The following is a 19,759-nucleotide window of genomic DNA, read 5'->3' as shown; positions in this document are numbered from 1 at the left end:
CTCCAGGCCATGTCACTTTCACAGTGCTTGAATGCCTCTGTCCAGTTCTGCCGAGAATGGGTCTTTGGGTCGTTTCCGGCATGCGGCTTTTGTGGATAATGTCATTTTGAACATCTCTGCCCTAAGTACTAAGAGTCGGACACGACTGAAGCGACTTAGCAGCAGCAGCAGCCCTAAGTGCTGGTTTATTTGGCTGTCCCAGGTCTTTGCTGTGGCATGTGTGATCTTTCAGCTGCGGTTTGCATGATGTAGTTCCCTGACCAGGATTTGAACACAGGCCCCCTGCATTGGGAGTGCAGACCACCAGGGAAATTCCCGCTTTGTGAATTTTTTTTTTAAGTTATAATTTCTTTGGGATAAATTCCAGAAATCAAGATGATCCAGTCAAATAAGGGTAAATGGTGGCATCTTCCTGGGGGTTTGGCCCTGGACAAGGCCCTGGTCTGTGCATTCTGAGTGGAACCGTAGCTCATCCATCCCTCCTCCCACTGTGAAGTGGGCACTTCTGGGATCCCCAGTTTCCAGATGAGAAAGCTGAGAAACATGGAAGTCATGTACTTGCCTGGGGCCACACAGCACAGACCCAGGTGGGATTTGAACCCAGGCAGGCTATCCCAGAGGCTCAGCTTTAGCCACCACTGGCATGGCCTCTTCAGAGGAAAGCCTTTTAATTCAACACTTAAAGTGACCGTGGTCTCTTACATCTTCACATGAATCCTAAACTTAGTTCATCTTAACATTAACTCAGGTGGTGTCTTAAGTTTCCACTGTAACAGATTATCACAGATGTGCGGCGGGGGCTGGTGGGGAGCGGCGGTGGTTCAAACCACAGAAGTCTCTTCATGTTTTCTCCCAGTTCTGGAGGCCTGAAGTCTGAAACCAGAGTGGGCCATGTTCCCTCTGGGGGCTCCAGAGGTGGGGTCTTTCCTGCGTCTTCCAGCTCCTGGGGGCTCCAGGCGTCCTTGGCTTGTGGCCACCTCCCTCCAGCCTCCTCCCCTGTGTGTCCCTGGGCCCTTTCTCTTAGAAAGACATCCTTCTGCCTTTGTCTTATGAAAACACCAGTCTTTGGACTTAAAGTGAAAAGTGAAAGTGAAGTTGCTCAGTCATGTTCAACTCTTTGCAACTCCATGGACTATAGCCCACGGAATTTCCCAGGCAAGAGTACTGGAGTAGGTTGCCATTTCCTTCTCCAGGGGATCTTCCTGACCCAGGGATCAAACCCAGGTCTCCTGCATTGCAGGCAGAGGCTTTACCTCTGAGCCACCAGGGAAGCCAAGTCTTAAATGCAGGATGATTGCATCACAAGGTCCTTCACTAATTACGTCTGCAAAGAACTTATTTCCAAATAAGGTCAGAGTTTGCAGTTCTGGGTGGGCGTGGATTGGGGGGGACTCTCCTCAAACCCACCACATGTCACTTCACCTCTGAGCCTCCCACGTGGGGGACAAGAAGGCAGTTCTCTGTTTTAGTTTTAGAATTTGCTCATTGCCTGTCTGGCGATAAAGACGCAGCTCAAGGTGGGCGATCGCAAGAGTGTGACGTCTGAGGGCTGTGCCAAAGTCCTTGTGTTTCTGGTTCCAAAGGAGCGGGGGGACACTTTGAACGGGCTCCGTGTGCTCAAGGCTGAGCTGTAGAAGCCGTGACCCGTGGGAATGGTCCACTGTCCCGAGAGCACGTCCCTCGCTCCTTCTCATGTAAAAACTGGTGTGCCCTGGGCATCCCCCAGTCACTCACCTCGTCCTCACTATATCTGGACAGCGTAGCTAACTTTACAAATGGGAAGACTGAGGCACAGGGACCAGGGCTCAAGGCCCAGGGCGGGTCGTCAGGGCCTGGCCTGGCAGACAGCACATGAGGGTGGTGAGGGGTTTCCCTGATTAGTGAGCAGTTCTGTCCTGGTCAGCCTTGAGGGTGGGGCACCACCAGGAATCAGCATGGTGGGGCCCTGTGGTTTTCAGCGGGGATCCCCGACCTGCAGTCTCAGCATCACCTGGGAACCAGACAGAGGTGAGAATTCTCAGACCCACTCGGACCTGCCGCGTCAAGAGCTCCAGCATTTCTTGCACTCTCTCTGAGGGATGCCAGGACGTGCTCAAGGTGGAGAACCACTGGCAAGGTGACTCTGGAGTCAGAGAGATTAGGTTCAAATCCCAGTCCTGCCCCCAACCACTTCACATGCCCAAGCCTCAGTTTCCCCATCTGTGAAATGGAGTGATGAGTGGCAGCATCTCCTGGGCCAGGTGTCAAGAATGATGTGAGATGAGCGCTGGAGATGGTGCCCCCGGGGTTCTTGGCCCTTCACGCCTTCCCACTCTGGAGGAGCTCCAGCTCCAGCTGTGTGGGGACCTTGCCGGGGAAGAGGGCGGGGAGTGGGTAGGGTCAGGGGAGTTAACCTGCAGGTGTGGCTTTTCCCACTGGGGTCTCCTCGGGGGCCTGGTGCAGTCTCTGGGACTCCCCAGAGTTTGCTGGCTTCAGCCCCAGCCAACTCCATCATCACCATGGCGACGGGATCCAGAAGATGGGACTGTTCCCAGGGGACTGTCCTTCTGGAGCAAAAGGGCCAGGAGATGGAGACTTTGTCCAGGTTTGTTGTTTGGTTCATTTGTTATAGTAGGCTTTATTTTTTAGAACAGTTTTAGATTTATATTAACAGAAAAGTTGTGAAGAGAGTACATGGTTGTCTACACCCCATGACCAGTTTTATGTGTAGTCAACATCTTACATGAGTGTGGTATGTTCTTTATGGCCAGTGAACTGGTACTGACCCATTATTTTAACTAATACTTTATTCTGAGTTCCCAGTTTCTACCTGGGTCTGTCCGTGGATCCGATCCGGGACCCACCTCACATTTAGTCCTCGTGTGTCCTTAGGCCCCTCTGGGCTGAGCCAGTTTCTCAGAAGCTCCTTCTGTTTGTGACCTTGACCATCCCAAGGAGTATGGTCAGGTGCTGTGTAGGTTGGGTTTGGCAGTCTCTTTTGTGGAGTATGTGGTGATGGTGAGGGTGGAGATGAGACACAGCTGCAGCCCCCAGGCCACTGGGACCCCTGACTGCCCAGGCGTCCTTCCTGGCTCCCTGTGGTGGCTCAGAACCTCTGCTCCCAGTAACCCAGGTTTGGGCGGCTGGGAGCTGGCAGTTACAATAATGTCCATTTTTCTGATTGGCGTTTAGAGGCCCAAGACTAGCCTCAGGTCACAGCAGAGAGGCACCCTACAGAGCCCCCTTCCAGTGTGAACATGTGGTTCCAGCTGTCCTGCAGTGGGGTCCAGAGTTGGTGGAGAGAGTGTTCACCTCACAGTGCAGGGAACAGCATTCTGGTCAGAGGGAACAGCAGATGCAAAGCCCCGGAGACAGGAAGAGACTTGGTGAACTGTCAAATATGGTTGGAGCTGGAGGTAGGGGCAGGGGCCAGGCGGAGAAGCTGAGGCCCTGGAGCAGGCAGGGCCGTGAGAGCAAAGGTGTTCATCAAGAATTTCTCTTCAGAGTCATAGGAGGCACTGGAATCACTCGAGAGTGGGGACCTCATCCTCTGTGTAACATCAGACTCACTCGAGAGGCTCACGGGAGGGGGTGGCCCTGGCCCGCTGATCAGGGCAGGGATTCTTTTTTTCTTTTTCCTTTAATAATTTTGTTTGTTTATTTTTGGCTGTGCTGGGTCTTGATTGCTGCATGAGCTTTTTTCTAGTTGCGGAGAGCAGGGGCTACTCTCTAGTTGCAGTGCACGGGCTTCTCATCGCAGTGGCTTCTCTGGCTGCGGAGCATGGGGCACACGGGTTCAGTAGTTACAGCACACGGCTCAGCAGCTGTGGTCCCCGGGCTCCAGAGCACAGGCTCAGTGGTTGTGGCACACAGGCCTAGTGGCCCCAAGGCATGTGGGATCTTCCCGGACCAGGGATCGAACCTGTGTCCCCTGCATTGGCAGGTGGATTCTTTACCACTGAGCTACCAGGGAAGCCCAGGGATTCAGTTTGGATGAAGCTGTGCAGCCTGGGGTGAGAACCACTGTCTGAGGCCCATGCCCTTGCTATTCAGGGGGCCCTGTGGTGTAGACTGACTACCCAGAGGTGACAAGGACCAAGTGAACTTGGCTGGGTTCAGGGAGGCAGGCTTCAACCCAGAGCTCCTCCTGGAACCTCCTGTACAGATCTCTGCCCAGGAGACAGGGGCTCGGGGGGCTCGGAGCCCCCCCAACCCGCTCAGAGTAGGGGTGGGCAGTCGCAGCCCATCGTGAATGCCGAGGCAGATGGGGCTTAGTCCGGCTCGGCCTCGTCCCAGGGGCGAGCTGGCAACCCTCTTGGCTCAGAGCAGGGATTTACCCCCGGTCAGGCTTAAGCTAAACCAAGCACCTGCTGTCCTCCCGAAGGAGGGGGCAGAACCCAAGTCTCACGGCAGGTGGGAGAGGAGAGTCGCTGTCTCTAACTGGGGCCCACACAGGATTAATCTGCATCTCCTCCTTGCTCCCGGGGCTCCACAGGGGCAGAAATCACGCTGCCTTCTTCATCCCTGGAGCCCTGTTCCTGGCTGTGGGGCAGCACACAGTAGGGACACAATTGATGTTGGTAGAAAGAGCACCCCTTTGAATTTAATTGAGATGCAGAGACCCTCCCAGGACCAGCCCTGACTGGCCAGGGCAGCTGTGCCATCTCATCCCCTCGCCCAGGTCAGCGGTCCACTCCTGTCCCCCACTACCCCACCTCTCCTGTCATCCACTCAGCGAGGCGTTGAGGAGACTCACTCATGATGCCCTGGTTATAGGTGGAGCTCCTGAGGCCTCGGGTAGGAAAGCCCCCTGGTCCGGGTCGCACAACAGCCACGCGGGGGCCCCGAGGGCCTCGGGATCCTGACCAGGCACCTGGACATGAACCCCCCACCCCAGGTCTGTGCCTGCAGCTCCTTCTGGGCCAGGCCTGGGCAAGGTGCTCCAGAAGTTCTTGTGGGCTGAAGGAGGCTGGAGAGGGCAGGCGGGAGGGCCTGGACTCGCTGCCTGGCGCCGGTGGCTCTCGGGGGCTGGGGGCCTCGTGCTGCCCCCAGGGAAGGGCGTGCTCACCAGCTGTCAGCTGCCGGCACGTGCCTGGCCTGGGAGGCTGACCTCTCTCCATCCTGGGCTGTGGTTCCCAAGCCTCCCATTAGGGGCATGGACGTGACCCTGGGCCACGTCCACCCCTAACCCATCCTTCCCCACCTCCCCCCATCCTTCTGCTTCTGCCTCACAGACCTCACGGTGCCCAAGGCAGGTGAGTGTGAAGCACAGAGATGGGTCAGTGGGTCCGAGTCTCACGTGACCTGGCTGAGGGTCTTCAATCCCCTGAATCAGTGCTTTTTGTTCTTAACTACAAAGCAGGCACAGGGTCTGCAGGTGGCACTGGCCAGTGCAGGAGACATAAGGGATGCGGGTTCCATCCCTGGGTCGGGAAGGTCCCCTGGAGGAGGGCATGGCAGCCCACTAGAGTATTCTTGCCTGGAGAATCCCCATGGACAGAGGAGCCTGGCAGGCTACAGTCCATGGGGTTGCAGTCAGACGTGACTGAAGCGACTTAGCACACGCACATGTAACAGGTACAGTTAGACCCTGGCCGGGGCGGGCTGTGGCCGGGATGGAAGGAGGCTTGTGGGGGTGCTGTGAGTGTACATAAGTGGCCGCTGGGGGCTGCTGTTATTACTGAGATGACCCCATGTGCTTTCTTCCCTTTCGAATGTCTTTGGAGTTTTCTCTATGACCGTGGGCCAGGCCCCCCATGGCCAGAGCAACAGTGAGTGGTCCTGGTGTCCGGAGCGGTCACTGACTTGCCCAGGAGTCCAGCACACAACAGGACAGCTGTGTTCTGTCTCTCCCAGGGGCCGGACAGACCTGTGCCCTAGGGAGTGCCTGTGGTGTCGGTGCCCACCGTCAGCAGCAGGCAGCCGGGCCGGCCAAGGGCAGGTTGTGCTTTCCTGCATCCGTAGCTGAACCTCTGCCAGTTCTGTGGGAGGTCAGGAGCCGAGATGACCATGCGGAGTTGTCCTGGATGGAGGGGGGCAGGCCTTTTATATGGCCATCTACTGGGGGAGCTGGCCTAAGAGCAGGTGCCTCCCTTGCTTGCCTCCCCTCCAAATTCCACCCGACAGTTTTCTTAGGCTGTGGGTAGGTGCTGCATGGGGCTGGGCTGTGAGCCCTCAGTGGGCAGTGCTCTGGGCCACTGGGGACCAGCCTGGCCCGCAGGGTGGGTCGGGGCTGCACAGCCCAGCATGTGTACTCAGGCCGAAGGCTCAGACCCGGTGCTGTGGGACAGGCACTGACACCTGTCACAGCACTGGCCACCACCAGCCTCTGCTCCTCTAGACATGCCCTGACGGCCCAGCCAAGGGCCACCTCCGGTGGGTCAGAGGGGTGAGCCGCGAGGGGAGCACTCTGCAGCTGGGAAGAAGGGCCTGCAGCTCTGTGTGAGTGGAGAGGGAGCCACGCCCAACATGAGCCTGAAGTGAAAAGAACAGGCTGTGAAAAGGCGGGTCCCGTGCCACTGCCTGCTCTGTGTGCTAGTCGCCCAGTCGTGTCCAACTCTTGCGGCCCCATAGACCGTCGCCGCCAGGCTTCTCTGTCCATGGAGTTCTCCAGGCAAGAATGCTGGAGTGGGTTGCCGTGAGGGAATATGCCTGTGAGCATATGATCTACAGATACATAGACTGTTCTGGAAGAAGACAGTAGTCATGGCTGTCCCCAGGTGAAGAGGTGACAGGGAGCTGGGTGGCGGGAGAGTGAGGTGGCAGCAGGACTCGGACAGACCTGAGTCCTCCCCAGGAGCCTGGGTCCCTGACCCAGGGACACCAGCTTGACCCCATCCCCTGGATGCTGTGCGGTTGACTCCTGGCCCCTGCGACCACACGCTGGGCCGTGCTCCTGAGTGGCTCAAGGAAAAAGGAGTGTTCCTCTTGGCGGTCCCATCCCCTTCTTACCTCTCCAGGCCTATACTCCTAATCCTCCCCCAGCTCCCTCACTGTCTTTTTACTGTCTTACCGCATCACCTTGATCAGACCTCTCCTGCAGCAGGAATGTCCCCCCACCTCCCATTCCACCTCCTAAATCTGTATCAGTCCCTCCTCAGAAATTGTTTTATTTCTCTTTTAATTATTTCATTTTTTTGGATATGTGAAACACCTGCATGGTACAGAATATAAAATGTGCAAAGGGATTAATGCAGTAAAAGCCAGCCTGCTCTCAGTGCTCTCCCAGCCACCCGCCGGAGGCAGCCTCCCAGTCTTCCTTGGGCTCTGCTCTCTGGCTGCCCGTCTGCACTCATCTCAGGCCTCAGCTGCCCACAGCTGGGGGACACCTCCTTGTCCTCAGGACCCAGGCTTCCCCAGGGGCCCCTTAGTTTTCCCTGAGTAACACCAGTCACCTCTTTCCTCTGAGACTAACTGGGATTTTCTTGCCTAATTGCACAGTAGTGACCGCAATATTCTATTAATAGCAGTGATGACTATTCATGGCAGCAGTACCAGTGTGGCCCCGCTAAGCACTGCTGTTGGCCAGGCTGCCCCAGACGTCTTCCGCCTAACCTCATGTGCCCCTACAAGCGTCCTGCAGGTTACGGGCTGGCATCTAGAGCACAAGTTCGAATCTTTATTCCGGCAAGGGGCCGACCACATATATATCTTTGCAGCTAAGGAAACACAGGCTCAGAGAGGTTAAGAAGCCTTGCTCAGCCCACACATCTGGCCAAGGGCGACTGGGGAGGCCAGTCCCTCTGGCTCAGGACATCCTTAAGCTGCTTCCCGTGGCTCCGGCCACACAGATGTGCAGCAGGGCCACTCGAGACAAAGGAAACCAGTCACCCTCGGGTGCCTACTCTGTCTGAAATGCCCAGATATTGTCTCAATCAGTAGTGGTGCTGACCGTGGTTCTCAGCTCTTGGGTAGAGCTGCCAGATTTAGGAAGGAAAAAACAAAAAAAGTGGGATGAATTTCAAATAAGGACTAGTTGTCTAGGATAAGTATATCCCTCATATAGCATGGGCCGTAACTTTGGAAAACTGGTTTGTCCTGAGTCTTATCTGGCAACCCTATCCCCAGGGGACACTTGGCAGTGTCTGGAGACACCCTTTGTTGTCGCAAATTCGGGAGCTACAGCGTCTAGGGACCAGGGTGCTGCTCCACCCCGTCCAGTGCTCAGGACGGCCCCACCGCAGTGTGACCTGGCCCCAGATGCCAGCAGTGCTGAGTCTGGGGACCCCGAGCCGCGCTCGTCACATACCGCCCATGGCCCAGGCAGGGATCGAGGGCTTTGCAGATTTTCTTTGACCTCAAGTCTCCGTCACGCTCTGAGGGCAGGCCTACTCTTGAGTCCATTTTAGAGGCCAGTAGACCAAGGGCCAGGCTTCCCTGGTGGCCCAGCGGTAAAGAATCTGCCTACAATGCAGGAGACGCAGATTCGATCCCTGGGTTGGAAAGATCTCCTGGAGAAGGAAATGGCAACTCACTCCAGTATTCTTGCCTGGAGAATCCCCATGGACAGAGGAGCCTGGCGGGCTACAGTCCATGGGGTTGCAAAGAGACACAACTGAGCGGCTAAGCACAGCGCAGGGAAGCAAACACTCCCCACTTTGTGGCGCCTTTCTGGCTCCTCCTCCCGAGTTCTCTCTCCAGCAGCTCATCCCTGACGCAAGCTGGGGCTTTTTCCTTAATTAAAAAGAGATTTAAAGCATCCACTGCCATCTCCACTGGGCCTGAGCTGCCGAGAAAAGGTAAAACCCCACCCGCCTGCCCTGGCCTCATTTGTAATAATGCAAGGCTTTCCCCTTAATTGGAATTAAAAAAAAAAAAAAAAGATTAAGTGCATCTGGAACCCTCAGAAGCATTTGTCCATTTGTTTTTTGAAAGATCGGCACTAAATCCAGACGCTGGTCATGTCTGAGGAATTAGTGCTAGCCCCAGCCTCTGCCTGGCCCCAGGGCCTTTGCGCATGCTGCTGCTGACCCACGAGCCCTCCCCACCATCTCTGTGGCCACCTTGGGGAAGCCTTTTCCGATTCCCACCGTCTCTTCCAATTCTGCTGCCCCCTCCACCCTGTTATCTGTTCTTTCCTCCTCCCATCACTGACCCAGACTCTGCCAAGGTGAACTCTGCTTCCCAGCCTCCAGGAGGACAGGCTCTGCATCAAGTCCCCTGTGACTTCTCTATGCCTCTGTGTGTCCATCTGGAAGGTGGACTTCGTCAGGAGGACCGAATCATGAATCCCTGCAAAGTGCTCACACAGCCCCCAGCCTCCTGTGAGCACCATCGTCAAAGCCCAGCCACCTGGGCCCCTCCCGACAATGGCCTGGATCAGAGGGCCCTCCCTGTTATTTTTTCCAGCCTCCTATGAAATCTTTGGGGTCCCAGTTTGCTGCCAGGGGCTGGAGCAAGAGGTGGAGGAAGGCAGTGGAGCAGGGGAGAGGAGCAGAGAAACATCTGTTGAGACTCTCTTGTTCTCTGCCACGTCCCCAGTGCCTGGAACGATGCCCAGCACACAGTAGGTGCACAGTAGCTCTGTGGACTGAGCTGGGAGGTTTATTCCTGAGCTGCAGGGGAGGAACATATCCCTTCCCTCTGCGGGTGAGCAGGTCAGACGTGGGGAGTCACAGTGGGAACTAGCATCAGACTAGAGTCAAACTAGAGTCGGGACCTAGAGTCAGACTGGGTTTCTTCTCCTTCCCCAGCCTGGGACCCTGCCAGCCCAATAGGAAAAAGGGTCTTGTTTGAGTGTTCAGCTAGAACCAGGAACATCTTGTCAGAGTCACTCCAAACCGCTGTGTGACTGCAGAGACGAGACCAGGGCCTTGGCCTGCACTCAGGGGGTGAGGGGTGCTCAGCATTGGCTGAATCAGTGAATAAGTGCAAAGGTTAGAATCTCATGCTGTTAATAACTGCTTGTGCTTATTGAGTGTGCACTGCAAAGCTGGCTTTGTGGTTTCCTCACCTGCCACATGCACCTTACCGACAGACCGCTTGGCTAGAGGGCGGGGCTTCCGTGTGGCTTGTCATCCTCTCAGTGCCCCCTGGAGGTGGGGACTGTGAAGTACCCCCATTTCTGCAGGTGGAGCTACTGCCAGGTAGGTTGAAGCCCAGCTGTACGTTCTGGCTTCCAACTGCACTGTGCGTCCAGCAGGGCCACTGTGTGAGACAGTGCCTTGGGGAAGCGTGGGTGCGGTCCCAGGGATGTGGTCCCAGGCAGGGTCTGGGAGCTTTCTTTTAGGGTGCTGATCAAGCGCCATTTAAAAAAAGAACCAGCAGAGGGCGCCCTTGAGCCACGATCCCTGCGTTGGGGCTGCACCTGCTCTTGGATCCTGCCCGGTCATTCTGTGGCCTCTGGGTGGCCTGGGGACCAGGAACAGTGCTGTGTCCCCTGTGCCTGGGGCATCCTGAACAGAGGATAGGCCTGGCTTAGGGCGTCTGAAGGATGAGAAGTGGCTGATGACAGAGTGAGTTGGGTCCTCAGGTCTGGAGCCACCTGGCCTCTGCATGCCCTCAGACATGCTGCCTCCCTTCTCCGAGCCTTGGTTTTCTCGCTGGAGAATGGCCATGGCCCTGGCATCCACAAGGGATGGTGTGAGGGTTAATGTGGCCTCGGCCCAGAGCCTAACCTGGGGGACGCTCAACGAGGGTTTGGGGGAGGCAGCAGCAGTGTGCCCCTCCCTCAGTGTTTGTCCCAGGCCACTGCTCCCGTGCTGGGCAGCCAAATGCTCCACACTCAGCCTTCTGTACCTACAAGATGGGTAGCATAGTTCCATTTTCCAGCCCTGGATTCTAGACTTGGAGAGAAAAACCATGTGTTCCCAGGCACCCTGGCTCAGGGGGGCCCTGCCCAGCTCTCAGACTCACACAGGAGCTTTTGAAAGTTCTGGTGGTCCCCCTGCCTTGGGTTATTTTTTAAACTTCCCAGGTGGCTTAGGAAGCCAAGACGGAAAACCACTGCCTAGGAGCGGGTCAGGGGCAAGGGTGGAACTGGTTTTCAGAGCTCACTCACAGAGCCCCAGCGTTTCCCCCGCGGGAGGCAGGCAGCTGCCACCAGGAAGTCAGGGAGGTCTGACCTGGCTTGCTCTGTGTCCAGCTTGACTCATGTCCTGGGAAAGCGTGTGCCCCAGAGCAGGGTCGGGTCATGGTGGGTGACAGCCACCAGCCAGGAAGGCTTCCTGAGCATGCTCCCTGTCACACTCCCCAAATCGAAATATCGGACAGCTCTGGGGCCCTGGGATTCCCTCTGCCTTTCCCTCTGGGGGCCTGGGCCCCTGGAATCCCAGCCAGGCCCTTCCCCTCAGGAAATGGGCTCTTAATGACCTGAGACGGGCACATAATTAACAAATAACCATTCTGGCTTTAGCACAAATGAGCTGCTTGTCTGAGGCAGGGTTGGCATTTGTGTTTAATCCCCAAAGTCGGCTTTATCTCCCCAGAGCTGCTCCCGAGAGCTCAGCCACTCCTGCTCTGGGCACTCCTGCTCTGGGCGGCCCAGAGGGCTGAAAGGGGCTGGAGTCCTGGCCCCCTCCCTCCTTGCCCTCCTCTCCCGCCTCCTCCTCCTCTCACTTTCCCCTCCCTCCTCCTCTCTCTCTCCTACTACCCTCCTCCTCTCCTCCATCCTCTCCCCACTCTCATCCTCTTTGCCTTTCTTTCTTCTTTCTCCCCCTCTTCCTCCCCCTCCTTCCTCCCTTCCCTCCTCCTCCCCCTCCCCTCCTCCCCTCTCTCCTCCTTCCCCTCCTCCCCTCCCTCTTCTCTGCCTCCAGCATCTCTCCAGGGCCCACCAAGAGTGACCTGATGCTTCCTGATTAAGAATGTGGGCTTTGTCACTGTGCTCCCAGAACGTGTTAAAATGCAGATGTGGGCCCTGGGAGACTGTGGCTTTCCTCCATTAGCATTTTCTTTTAGAACTTTGGAATACTCACTGAGGAAGGGGCCTTGGAGGCTGATCAGGGAGGCTCCCTTCAGTTACAGACAACAGTAATCAGAGCTCGATTTTTGGCCATGCTCCCTGAGACACCCTTTGGGGATGATTCTGGAGGAAGCTAGCAGGGACCAGCACCCTCTTGGCCCCAGCTCAGTGGGCAAGGGCTTCCGAGGAATTCATTCATTCCGTTCATTTCCTCACGCCCACCACCTGTCACTTCCCAGCAGCAGCCAGATTTGGGATTTGGGTTTGGGTTTTGGCATTAATGAGCCTCGGGCTTTTGAGTTTCTGTTGTTGCCTATTAGGACGTCAGGCATGTCCCTGATCCAAACTTCCCAACTCCTGGATATTACAGAGCCGACAGAGGCAAACCACAGCCCTTGGACCAAAGCTGACTGCCCCTCGTGTTTTTCTAAATAAAAGTGTCTTGGCACGCAGCCCTACCCACCCATTTACATATTGTCTGAGGCTGCACTTGCGTTCAATGGCAAACCTTAGAAGTTGGAACAGAGACTTTGTCGCCCCCAAAGTAAAACATATTTACCATCAGGTCCTTTTCAGATAGTTTTCCTGGCTCTGTTACAGGATCATGGTTACAAGGAGCAGCAGCTTTTGGAATCAGACTGACTCAGGTCTGGGTTCAGATCCTGCTCCTGCCACCCGCTAGCTGTTCATCACTGTGCAAGCTCCTACCGTTTCTGGTCCTCGGTCTCACATCCGAGCTCATCCCTCCCGGTGTGGCCTTGAAGACTGTAGGAGGAGGTGTCTGTCATGTGGCTGATGATCCCTAAATGCCAACTGCTGCAGAGATAACAGGAGGGCTTCCTGCAAGTGGCTTTTTTGTATCTGTTTTACATTCTGGGCTTCTGCATAAGATGGCAGGAAGAAACAGCTCTAAGGTTTTAAAAAAAGTTGGCAGCGGCCTTGGTGGGTGCTCCTGAGGGGCTCGTCGTCTGATGGAGGGGACGTGACCCCTTTCTACAAAACTAACCAGCCTGGTAGATTTAGCGGGGGGCCACAGGGACTCTCCAGGAAGGAAACAGGATTGGGATTTCAAGAACAGGCAAGCTGTGCTGACTGCTGTATGAGTTATCTACTGCTGCATAACCAATGGCCCCCTGAACCTAGTGGCTTAAGGATTTGTTATCTCACAGTTTCTGTGGGTCGGAGATTCGGGGACAGTTTAGCTGGGAGGTTGTGTCACAGAGGGTCTCAGAGGTTATGGTCAAGCTGTAGGCTGAGCCTTGATCTCGTCCGAAGGCTTGCCTGGGCTGGAGGACCCATGCCCTCGGTGGCGTCCTCCCGTGCCATTTGCCCACCAGCTGGGCTCCCCCTCAGGCCGCTTGAGTGTCCTCACACGTGGCAGCTGGCTCCCCGAGAGCGAGAGCAGGCAAGAGCAGTGTCCTGCATGACCTTGCCATGGAAATCACACGCCATCCCTTCTGTCTTCATCTCTGCGTTGGAATCCACCCTAGGGTCCGTCCCTCACTGGAGAGGAGGGGAATCAGACTCCACCCGTCAGGGACATCGTTGAGGACCCCCACACTGACCCGGCAGGGGTGACTGAGGAGCACTGTCCCAGTGGGGGTCGGGGAAGCCCAGCCCGCTGCTCGGCTCCTGCTGTTGGCTGGGGGCTCGGATACCTGAGCTAACGCCATCCAGTCTGGGGCTGTTTGGGGAGGAAAAACAAAGAGGCAGGGCATGGCGACAAAGATCTGAATACTGAGTTCAGCGGTGCCTGAAATTGTTTTTGATTTGAAATTGAAAGCACCCCTGTGTGCTCTGTCCCAGGCAGGATGCCAGGTTCTAAGGACGCATGGGCCAGCAAATAGGGGCTGTCCTTCACACAGTCACGGTAAAGGCAGATGGGACTGATCGTTTCGAGATTGGCACCGGAAGACTGAAGGAGCGGGGTCAGATACCTGGGGCAGCTCCCCCATAGGACAGTCTGTTATGCTGGGGTTTGAAGGGTCAGGAGGAGCTCACCACTCTCCCAAAGCAACAGAGAGCACTCCAGGCAGGAGCAGCCCGTGTGACAGCGCAAAGGGCTGGGGAGCCCAGGGTGTTTGGGGAACTGTGATCAGTTCAAGGGGTGTGGGCAGGTGGCAGGGAAAGTGAAAGTCTCTCAGTCGTGTCCAGCTCTTTGTGACCCCATGGACTATACGGCTATGACCAACGTAGGAAGCATATTAAAAAACAGAGACATTATTTTACCAACAGCGGTCCATCTAGTCAAAGCTATGGTTTCTCCAGTAGTCATGTATGGATGTGAGAGTTGGACTATAAAGAAAGCACTGAAGAATTGATGCTTTTGAATTGTAGCTTTGGAGAAGACTCTTGGGAGTCCCTTGGACTTCAAGGAGATCCAACCAGTCTATCCTAAAGGAAATCAGTCCTGAATATTCATTGGAAGGACTGATGCTGAAGCTGAAACTCCAATACTTTGGCCACCTGATGCGAAGAACTGACTCATTGGAAAAGACCCTGATGCTGGAAAAGATTGAAGGCGGGAGAAGGGGACGACAGAGGATGAGATGGTTGGATGGCATCACCAACTCGATGGACATGAGTTTGAGTAAGCTCCGGGAGTTGGTGATGGACAGGGAAGCCTGGTGTGCTGCAGTCCATGGGGTCAGAAAGAATCGGACATGACTGAGCAACTGAAGTAAACTGGATTATACAGTCCATGGAATTCTCTAGGCCAGAATACTGGAGTGGGTAACCATTCCCTTCTCCAGGGGATCTTCCCAACCCAGGGATCGAACCGAGGTCTCCCACATTGTAGGTGGAATCTTTATGAGCTGAGCTACCAGGGAAGTCCAGGTGGCAGGCTTCAAAACAAGCTTGGGGCAGACTGTGGAGGCTGACTTTAATTTACGATCAATCTTTCCCAGAAGGTATTTCATGACTCATGGTTTTGTGAGATGTTAACAGGTGTTCCTCCAAAAACAGAATCCAGGGTTATTTAAGTTCAGGAACCCCAGGATGAAGCACAATGACAGCAGCTTCCTCAGTGCAGGACTTCTCAGAGCCTTTAATGCTCCAACAGGCATGGGATCTCCACAAGAAGGATAGAGTAGATGGGATTCCCAGACTCACTGGATCGCGGACCCTCCCTCCTGAGGGAGTCTGTGGAGGCAGTGTTCCAGGAAATGGAACTCTTTGGGAAATGCTGTTTGTAGCTAATTGCTGAGAGCTAGTGAGTGTTCGGGTATGATCAGGTTTGCAGTTTCTGGCTGCTGTTTGGAGGGTGGGCTGCTGTTTGGAGGGATCAGCCAGAAGGTGGAGAGGCTTGCTAGGAGCATGAGGAGGGGGAGGAAGACTGTCACAGATGTGAGGTAAATGGATCTATGGACTCTTTCTGTTGTTCAGTCGCTCAGTTGTGTCCAACTCTTTGCAACGCCATGGACTGCAGCACGCCAGGCTTCCCTGTCCTTCACTATCTCCCAGAGTTTGCTCAAACTCTTGTCTATTGAGTTGGTGATGCCATCCAACCATCTCATCCTCTGTCACCCTCTTATCCTTTGCCTTCAGTCTCTTCCAGCATCAGGGTCTTTTCCAATGAGTCAGCCCTACGCATCAGATGGCCAAAATATTGGAGCTTCAGCATCAATCCTTCCAATGAATATTCAGGGTTGATTTCCTTTAGGATTGACTGGTTTGATCTTCTTGCAGTCCAAGGGACTCTCAAGAATCTTCTCCAGCACCACAAAAGCATCAATTCTTTTGCACTCAGCCTTCTTTATGGTCCAACTCTCACATCCATACAGGACTACTGGAGAAACCATAACTTTGACTAAGCGGACTTTGTTGGCAAAGTGATATGTCTGTGGTTGGTTAAATTGGCCGGAGGGTTGGAGGGTGAGGAGATGGGAGGTAAGGGGTACTGCTGCTGAGGCCCTGGTTACTGGCGCAGGGCTGATGGCCTTGACTCAAGCCGGGAAGAATGAGGTTGGGATTTGGCAAGAGCACTTTCATGTCAGCTGGACATGAAGTCTGGGCCAGATTACCTGAGTTTATGGGAGAAAGAAGACAAGGCTTGCAACAGTTTAGAAGAAAGAGATTCCTTGACAAATGTAACTTACCCAAAGGGACAAAAGGAAACAAAGTCTGAATAGCCCACCTCTTACTAAAGAACCCCAATTTGTAATCAAACATGTTTGCACAAAGACAATTCCAGGCCCAGACAGTTTCTCCAGTGAATTCAGTCCAACGCTTTAGGAAGAAACAGCACTGAAGTCACAGACTCTCAGAAGATAATTTGTAGGGGACGTAACTCCATGCGTGGCGCTGCCTCGGCCTCGTGCAGGCGTGGCTTCCAGCTAAGCCTGTGGCTTTCCTCCACTCGGGGTTGTGTTTTGAGTACCTCCTGTGTGCCATAGCCCCCAGCGTTAACATGAGTGACCAAAGCAGAGAAAACTCGTACCCTGGCCAAGTCGCGCCAGCTCAGATGGGTCCTGATGTGGGCATGCAGAGCGGTCCCCTGGGCCCTGCACCACGGGGACCCATGGCAACGGAGGAGGGCGGCGGGCAGCCCCCAGCGGCCACTGACATCTGTCTCTCTGTCGTGTGTGTGCGTGTGTGTCCCATGGCCTGCCCTCAGGCTTAAAGATGTGTGTAAGCAGCAGTGGCAGCCACGACGAGGCCCCCGTGCTGAGCGACAAGCACCTGGACGTCCCCAACATCATCATCACGCCGCCGACCCCCACGGGCGTGGCCCTGCCCAGGGACACCCGGAGGGCAGGTGAGGCCGCTGCTGTCAGGCTGGGGGGCTGGGGTGGGTGTCTGCTCCTGCGCTTTATTAAAAATTTACACGGGGATCTGCACACACTCCACCATGGGCCTGTGTCCCTGGCACCAGCCTCAGCAAGTTGTGGTGTATGGAATAATTAGCTCCATAGCCTCTTCCGGCAGCTGGGTGAGTCATGGATGGGGCCGCATGGGCCTGCCAAGGTGGTAGACAGAGGTGCCTTCCCCTGTAGCTGAGGACCTGGGGCTCTGTCTTGCTGTTCAGTGGACAGGACAGGCTTGGGAACTTCCCCCTCCCACCCAGGCTGGGGCTGATCTCTGGGCCTTCCAGACACAACTCACTGCAAGGAGCAGAGAGGGGATGGGGTGGTTCCCAGAGAGATGGTGAGAGGGAGGGGCCCAAACTACTGCCCCCCGCCCCGCAACCCCCAGTCCCTCTGTAAATACCACTGGAGCTGGCGGGGGGGGCCGTTTATTCATGAACAGGTTTATTGAGTCAGGCCTGTTGCTTGGTGCAGAGGCTGCTGTTGTGAACGGTCATCATAAGTGATGATGGTGGTTGTTTTTCCTTGAGGCCTCATAGTAACTCTGCATTAGGTCCAGTTCTCATCATCCCCATTCTACAGGTGGGTAAACTGAGGTTCTGAGAGGTTGAAACACTTGTACAGCTGATACGTCAGAGTTGGGACTCAGACCCAGGCCGTGAGATCTGGAGCTTGTTCTCTGCACGCCCTGACTTGACGCCCTCTCGGGGGCTACCATCGTGGACTACAGCTAGCCCCTGGCTCGTCTGGGGGACACAGGCCCACAGAGGCTGAGGAGGGGCTCATGAAAGGGGTGGGGGGGGACTCAGGTAGACTTCTCCAGAAGTTCTCAGTCTGGGTGTCAGCTTGCCCGCCAGGGGGAATGACCTGGAGAGCCCATGAGGCTGGGGCCAGCCCCCACACTGGTACTAGCACTGGGTCAGGCACAGTAATGACGGCCATGGGTCACAGTCCCGTGCCACCTTCCCAGGTGCCTGGCACTGGGCTAAATGCTTTTCACGAATCTTAAGTGAATTCTCACTCCAACCCTCTGAGCTGTGAATACCGCCCTTATCTCTAATTTATAGTTGGGAAAACTGAGGTCCAGAGAGGGACAGTGACTCCCCCAAGGGCACACAGCAAGGTGAGAGAAGAGCTGGGTTTCTGCCTCTGTGTCTAGTCAGAGAGCTTTCCGTGGGTAACTGAGGCCCAGGCCCTGCCGTGACACCCCGTTCCCTCTCGGAGCCTCAGTGGCCTCATCTGTAAGATGGGATCATAACCGCCTTCCCTGCTCCCAGGGCTGATGTAAGCACAGGGGAGACTCACAGTTCCTCCTCAAGGTCTGTGGGGTGCAGGCCTGGATCCCTGAGTGCCCACGGGGTCCCAGTGCAGAGGGACTGCACAAGAGGCCCCCTCGCATCCTGTCTGGTGGCAGAGGTGAGGCCTGGTCTCTGCCTTTCCCCATTTAGAGAGGGAGCTGGAGGAGGAAGGGCAGAGCCCTTGGAGTCACAGAACCCCGCATGTGGGAACGAGGCCCCAGCTCCCCTGTGTCACAGAGAGTGGTCATGCCTCGGAGGCTGTGAGAGTTGGTGACGAGGAAGGTCAGGGGCCCGAGCCCACAGCCTGCACGGTGCCTGTGTGGCCAGTCTCCTCACCAGTGACACGTTTAGGGCAGGGGGACAGCCTGGCAGGCCTGGGCGGCACATCCAACGGGGCTGCGGGCTCCCGGCGCTGAAAGATCCCTGGGGCTTCCCCCACAGCGAGGGATGGGCGAGAACCCCACCCTGCCCTGACCACCCTGCTGACTAGGGGGGCACGTCCCCTCTCGGGGCCTCACTTTCCCACCTGGAACTGGAGGGTGGGTGTGTTGACCTCCTGCCAAGCCTCAGGCATGCAGGCATCTCCAGGCAGGCAGTCTGAAGCAGCTGAGCCATGGGGTGTATGTGGTGGGGGAGGTTCAATCCCAGGGGCCTCAGCCTGAGATCTGGGGCAGCTCGGGGCTTGGGGTGGCCAGAGGAGAGGGGGAGAGCCCGTGAGACCCACGTCACTGGGGTTCCCTATCTAAATCGGCTGACACCACCGCCCTGCATGCGCAGAGCTTGGAGGGATACGATGAAGCAACGTGCCCTGAGGCGCCAGCCCTGGAGCTTCTGGGGAAAGGGACCTGGTGTGGGGGGCCCATCCAGATGTGGACTCCACCTCTGTCTCCTAGTCTGGCTGGACGAGTCTGGGTCGTGCACAGAGGATGGAGACCTTGACCCTGAGGCCTGAGGCGGCGATGCAAGTCAGGGGTGTGCCTGCCCCGGCTCCTGCTCTGGCCGTCCCCCTCTCCGCGTGTCCGGGGCCCTGGGACGCTCTGCTGAGGACGCTGGCTGGGAGGACGCAGCGGTTCCAGCGCTGGACCAGAGGCGTGGGGAGAGGAGTGAGCAGTCAGCCCCGCCCACTTCCAGAGCGACACTTCCCAGGCCCCGTGGGGTGGACCGGACCTCCGACGCCTCCGCGTTCTCGTCGACCCCGGGCATGGTGACGGGCGCCGTCCAGGAGAGGCTCCCTTCTGGCCAGATGGACTCCCAGCGCCCAGGGCCATGCAGACGGGCGCCCTGGAGGTGCACACACACACAAGGACTTCTTGCACAGGACTGGCTCCTTTTTTACACGTTGTCGTAAAGGCATCGAAACTGTCCAGAAAGTGATTTATAAGTTCTTTTTTGCATTGTAAATAAAGATCCCGTGTAACGAGCTGCGGACTCTGCTCCTTGTGCGGGCAGAGGAGATGGAGCACATTCAGTACAGAGGTAAGTTTAAGAGAATCGCTTATCATGGAGGGGCTGGTCTGGCTGGTTATGGGCTTTCGGGTGGTCTTGGCCCCTCAATTGGCCCTCCTCATTCTGTGGCCAGTAGCGCCCAGAGTGCGTTCTCACTGCAGACGCTCAGAGCACAAGCCAGGCCCGCAGGAGCGTTCTCAGCTTCCACACGTGGAGCAAGCAGGCCACACAGACACACCCCATGTGGCTGAGCTGGGCAGTCACATGGCACAGGAAGGGACAGACACGTCTATAAAGGGAGGGAGTGATGGGCTGGGAATAACCGTCTG

General features: G+C 56.1%; 1 protein-coding gene across 2 annotated transcripts in view; it reads left to right on the top strand.

Annotated features, from left to right (window-relative positions):
• Nucleotides 1–19,404, top strand: part of C18H16orf74 (chromosome 18 C16orf74 homolog) — a 29,853-nt gene extending 10,449 nt beyond the window's left edge. For both annotated transcript variants that reach the window (XM_025269795.3, XM_025269794.3), the window contains 2 exons: nucleotides 16,497–16,637; nucleotides 18,878–19,404. In XM_025269795.3, coding sequence (XP_025125580.1) covers nucleotides 16,497–16,637; nucleotides 18,878–18,936 — 200 coding nt within the window. In that variant the 3' untranslated portion in view covers nucleotides 18,937–19,404. The remainder of the gene's footprint in view (nucleotides 1–16,496; nucleotides 16,638–18,877) is intronic.
• Nucleotides 19,405–19,759: the final 355 nt, after the last annotated feature.

The sequence above is a fragment of the Bubalus bubalis genome, chromosome 18 (assembly GCF_019923935.1).
Source record: "Bubalus bubalis isolate 160015118507 breed Murrah chromosome 18, NDDB_SH_1, whole genome shotgun sequence".
Classification (NCBI taxonomy): Eukaryota; Metazoa; Chordata; class Mammalia; order Artiodactyla; family Bovidae; genus Bubalus; species Bubalus bubalis.
The sequence above is the reverse complement of the archived record's forward strand: the minus strand, read 5'-3'. Positions and strand labels throughout refer to the sequence as shown.